The 6,000-nt window shown below is 37.8% G+C and overlaps 1 protein-coding gene across 1 annotated transcript in view; it reads right to left on the bottom strand.

The window, feature by feature from the left end:
- Nucleotides 1-2,904: 2,904 nt before the first annotated feature.
- LOC124594193 (ankyrin repeat domain-containing protein 17) overlaps nucleotides 2,905-6,000 on the bottom strand; it is a 256,867-nt gene continuing 253,771 nt past the window's right edge. The window contains exons 42-43 of the mRNA XM_047132555.1: nucleotides 4,276-4,473; nucleotides 2,905-4,167 (exon numbers count right to left, since the gene is read on the bottom strand). Coding sequence (XP_046988511.1) covers nucleotides 4,141-4,167; nucleotides 4,276-4,473 — 225 coding nt within the window. The 3' untranslated portion in view covers nucleotides 2,905-4,140. The remainder of the gene's footprint in view (nucleotides 4,168-4,275; nucleotides 4,474-6,000) is intronic.

Genomic DNA, 6,000 nt, shown 5'->3' with positions numbered 1-6,000 from the left:
TGTCTAAAGATCTGCCCTCCCCGTCTTGTGCATTCTTCCCTACCTCCTCCCCGCTTTGACTGTGGGTGCGTCTGTGGTAGCATGTACTTTACTACAGAAAGAGGAGGAACTCAAAAGCCGGTGAGAATATTGTTTCCTGTTACATGTTTCTGTGACCATTGGTTCGATATATGTGAGTGGTTGGTTTTATCTTATTTCATGTATTTTTCCATCAGGATTGTTATGAACAAGACACTGTTAGATGAAGAACATCCTGGTTTCCAAAGTGAACTATCCATTTTCACATTTAAATGAATCATACCAAAATTCAGAACATACAATTTAGAAACACGTATTGCATTTGAGGATATTAAGGCCACTTTTATAAACTGAGTGTGACTAAAATACGGTACATAATGTACGCCACAGGATTTCTCAACCAATTCCTGTGAGTTTTAAAATGAATACATAGAACTGTATATATTGTTCTAAACACAGGGTAGTTTAGATTTACGCACCATATCCTGAAGGATGCATAAACAGAGCCTCACTCAAGATTTTCAGACTAATGGGATGGCAAACTGTTTCTTCACTGCATAATGCAGGAAAAATTACTGTTCGGGCTCTGTCCATGATTGTGCCCATGGTTTATTGCCTCTTTCGACATCTTTTCTCCATTGTCTATATTCGTGTATGAGATTAAGAAGTCTTCTTGCATGCATTCTAATTGGTATGATCTTTCCATTTCTTCCTACTTCCTTCTGTTTTGTTCCAGTTTCCATAACATTTAACTTTGTTTATACCTCAGTCCAACCTGGAGTATCCTTTGATATCTCTCTCTCTCTCTCTCTCTCTCTCTCTCTCTCTCTCTCTCTCTCTCTCTCACACACACACACACACACACACACACACACACACACACACACACGATAATACTTGCACCAGTCCATGTACAAATTAAAAAAAGAATGCAAAAGACAATGGTGTCAGCTCTAAAATGTGAAATAACAACTTTTTGGGGTGCGCCATTCACACTGAGCAAACGGCACAATTCTGTTGCTTTATTTAAACAACAATGGCACAACCGATTCTAATGTGTGTGTGTGTGTGTGTGTGTGTGTGTGAGTGTGAGTGAGAGAGAGAGAGAGAGAGAGAGAGAGAGAGAGAGAGATCAAAGGATACTCCAGGTTGGACTGAGGTATAAACAAAGTTAAATGTTATGGAAACTGGAACAAAACAGAAGGAAGTAGGAAGAAATGGAAAGAGCATACCAATTAGAATGCATGCAAGAAGACTTCTTAATCTCATACACGAATATAGACAATGGAGAAAAGATGTCTAAAGAGGCAATAAACCATGGGCACAATCATGGACGAAGCCCGAACAGTAATTTTTCCTGTATTATGCAGTGAAGAAACAGTTTGCCATCCCATTAGTCTGAAAATCTTGAGTGAGGCTATCCAGCAACATTCTCTTCAAACTGACAAATTTTAAGTGGAACAAACACTTTTGATAAGCCCTGTCCGTGTCAATCATTAGTAACAGAAGGAAGCATTTAGCATCAAGCTTTGAAGCCATAACATTCAGCCAAATATTCTATAATTTATTTCAGATTGTCCATGTAAAAGCTCCTGCCACATGAGTAACTAATTGTGCTTGCTGTGAATGATAGTAGCATAGCTTTTAATCTTGTACTTTGTGTCCAACAGCACGTCGATAAACTTCACCCCACAGGACTGAATCTCTATTGTCAACATTTGTTTATGTCTATGGAGGTCACAACTGCTGAGACCACCTTTGTGTTAAAGAGCTACAAAACACACTCACTCATCATCTGGTAGGTGTCCACTCCCATTTCCAGTGTACGTCGCATATGTCCAGAAGATGCTCAGCCAGACAAACTTGAAAGTCACATGGGCGGTAGAACAAACAGCCAGCCCTTTGCCCATTAGATGTCCACTGTGTGTGCTGCTTCAGTCAGTGCCTCTTCCTTTTGACTTATGCCTGGTTACTATCCATTTAACCAAATTTTGTCTCTTGGCATGTTGACTCCCATGAGGATGCCATTGGCACAGCAGAGCAACATGTCTGAAATTATGTGCCCGCTGGTGGCGACTATAAGATGTGTGAAACTTCATTTTTTTACCAAAAAGTTTCCTCAAAATTGGACAATTAAATATCTTGTAGCAGCTGGAATGCTGTCTCTCAGCACAAGTAACAGCATTAGGCAAGCAGTACAGTGACAACAAAGTCGCACTCGGCATGGAATGCAGAGAGCATGTCTGCAGGAGGCCAAGAGCTAAAAGAGTAGTTTCCAATATGACACATCTAGGAAGGCAATATTATTTTTCTTTGCAATAACCAGACATACCAGTAATTTTGCTCATACCTACCTTATAATTACATTTACACATTCGAATATACACCTGTAGAAATCAACTTTATTATAATGTCTCTTCTTGGTGCACAAACTTTTCATGAACTGTCACAATATTACAAAGGATGGGTTTTCAATGCAAGGCTTCATAGCTCTTGTGTTTCCATGAGTGTCATATGGTAGATAAATATGGTATTGCTTGAGTTTCCAAATTCTCCACGCACTATTTCTGAAGTTTCACGATTCCACCTAGGACGTCAACCACAATAAAATCACAAATTTTCTCTCAGGAGAACAAAACATGACACTGTAGAGGCCTAGTGCACAGACTGCACATTCTTATTAATACTTAAGATATGAAATATTTCGAGTTTTCAAGGTAATTTAATGAAAGTAGGTTTTTATTTCCTTAGACAGAGAGAGGGATTGTGTGTGAGAGAGAGGGGAAGGGAGGACACTGTTAAGGATATAGAAATTCTATGAAAGTTTTAGAAGAACTGTGTAGGAAAAGGATACTCTAGGCTCTAGTCTGAATAAAGAAACTCATCTCACAGTGCATAAAGATATATTTAAGTCTTCATGTACAAGCAATTATACATAATCCACTTACTGAATATCCCTACATCTGTGGAAGTGTGGCAACAATCCCTTCAAGGGCTACTTGTGCAATAAGGCAATACCTTGAAGGACACAGTCTGCCTCACAGCTCAACATCATAATTAAGTGGGCTGAGCCCCATGATCATCATAGATGAACAGGTGTGCAATACACCTTCAAAACGAGATTAACAAAACGCAAAGGGAAGAAATGTTAGTCAACTCCTTTCCTTTTGTATCATTAATTGGTAAAGAATATTTTCCAATACATTTCTGCGTTCTCACTTGTATTTATATATATGTACGTACGTATATATTTATTATAATGCGATCAAAATACGCTTGGAGAACACAAATGTTCCATCATTACATAAAATGAACACTTGAACAAACTCCATAACCCAGGCTTCAAGAGCAGCCAAATCTATATGCAGCAATACTACCATATTTATATTATTTGCTCTCTATTCCTTTTCTCATGTTGTCGAAACTAGATTGACAGTATAGGTAAACTGCAGAAAACTGAAGACCAACAGTTCCCTTACTAAATAAAAAATGAAGAACAGTTCTTTGCTTATCACAGAACTATAGGATGAGAGAGGAAAAAAATTCATTGCAGATAAATCTGTATTCTTTTATTTCTTAAACTACAAAGCAATTATCAAATAAAGGACGAAACATGCAAAGAACTTATTTTTGAAAGATGAGCTACAGTATCTCTTGGTTCACAAAATAGTTATATACACCGAATTCATTAACCGCTAATTTCCGACGCGCCTCATAGCTACAATATTACAGCGGCACCCACAACAATCATATATTAAGAGAGGGACAAGTTCCATCATTGAGCCACGAGTTGACAAGTGCAACATAAACCCATAGACTGGGTACAAGCAAACTTGCTTTAATGCATGTCAACTATAAATGTGGCCTGTTTTGGCAAGCCATTAGCAAAACATGGACTGGGTCAAAGTAAAATACCTAGAAACCAAATGAATTTTCAATTGCACGAGTTTCCTGATTGGGGTTTCTAATAAGCTACCAGAGGTCTGTATCCCAAACACTAGGTGAAAAGACCAAAGCATTTTTATAAGCTACAGATGGATCTTTTTAATAAAAAAAGTTCATGTTTAGAAGATATACGTCTTTAACTAGCTTCACGTCTGAACATTATGCTGAATTTCTTCCTTAATGACTCCATTTGGCATGCCATTGCTGAAAAGAGAAAAATAATCTAATTAATAATATAAAGATTTTTACACAATTTAAACAACAGTAAACTTAAAACCATATGCAGTAAACCATAAAAGGTAACAAACTTACATGTGGCTTCTCCTGAACATCTTGCAAGCCCCAACTGGGAGCTTCCATTTTAACAGCATCCATATCTGCACTAGCTCCTGCTCCTGCACCTGCAACTCCAAATTGTGGCATCAGCGGAAGACCATGATGCATTAACGACAAGGCTGCTACTGTGCCACTGCCATTATGGAATGAGTGTTGGTTCTCTGGATGTCCTGCCTGTAAAATGTAAATTATGCTATCATAGATCTGAGTTCAAAATCATTACACTGTATGGTTTCCATAAAAATGGATGGATCATTTTCTTTCCACATTATCAGAAAATTTCAAAAACATAATACACTAATCTTTTTACACTGTGTTAAGAAGTTTTCTAACCTAGACCACACACTGATCTGAAGGTCACAAAAAATGACCCCATGGGAATAAACTGTGATCTGAGAACTTTTAGACCAACATTTCTCATCAGAGTTGTAACTGTGATAGGCATTCATTATTGAATGCTACAATTTACTGTTCTTACAGCAAAGATAACCGAAGCAAATTCAATGACAATTACACATTGTCCTCTCAGATCTCTAGTGTTGAACCATCATCTAAACACTTCCAACTTTGTACACTTGGTTCATCATTTGTCAATTATCCTGGAATATTTACAGTGCTGGGGGCAGTAATAGCCTTAGTTCATTGTGTCATACTTCAAATGTTCTGTGAACATATTGATAAATTCAGGGTAACGGACATCAAGCTGGCCATCTTCGTATGCATTACTGCTTCCTGAACTCTGCCAAGACAGAGAAGTCAATGAACAGACTAAAGATCTGCTGCAGCTACCCCTCAACAATAAGAGCAGTTTTGCACTGCATTCTTTCGTGCGATTAACATATAATTGAACACATCCTATGAAATTCTCCTTTAATGTACGTAAAACATTTTTTATTTCCAAAAGACGTTCTGTGTTGCTGAACAAATAACTATAATTTACAGTTATTTGTAGAACAGGTACATTGTAAGTGGTACTTAAGGCACGAAACTTGTTTGATAACATTAAAATTGATCGGTAGAGAAGATCATAGCGCCCATGTGTATAGGAATAGTGCATAGTAACAGAAAATGAAAGTGCAATGCAGCATGTATCAGTGGTGGGTGACAAGTTGCAGAAAAAGACCATGCAAGGCTTAACTCTGGGGAGGCACCAAATCATGCATGCACTTTCAGCCAGAAGACCGCATTCGACAGAGCAAATAAAAGATGTGTATCAGCAATTTAACAAGCAGCGGCTTGTGCACATGGAGCACAATAAATTTAACAGATGAGCAGTGTTGCAGGGGGGGCTGTAACTGTAGTGGCTTTAATGACAGTAAGTATCAACGGGGATACACTGGAGGTTGTTAGTGAGACTCAACAAATGCAACTAGTAAAAGAAGAGCAGAAAACAAATCTCTGAAAGTAGTGACAGTCACTTAAAGAATGTGGCTGTGTTATCAGTCCATTTGAAAGTGATCAAATTCCTGCGATGAGCACAGAAAACTTGAAAGGGAATTAAATGTGTTCTTGAAATGGATTGTGTTTCAAATACATTAGATAAAATACAGCAATAATAGTGTAAGGACATAGTTTGGGGAAATAAGATCTGATATGAAACCCAAGAGTAGTCCATTTAAAACAAATGCAAAAATATGTTAACCAAATAGAAACTGCAAATACAGGCTGTTACTATTTTCCACTCGGAGACGAATGTAAATT

The sequence above is a fragment of the Schistocerca americana genome, chromosome 1 (genome assembly GCF_021461395.2).
Source record: "Schistocerca americana isolate TAMUIC-IGC-003095 chromosome 1, iqSchAmer2.1, whole genome shotgun sequence".
Taxonomy (NCBI): Eukaryota; Metazoa; Arthropoda; class Insecta; order Orthoptera; family Acrididae; genus Schistocerca; species Schistocerca americana.
The sequence above is the reverse complement of the archived record's forward strand: the minus strand, read 5'-3'. Positions and strand labels throughout refer to the sequence as shown.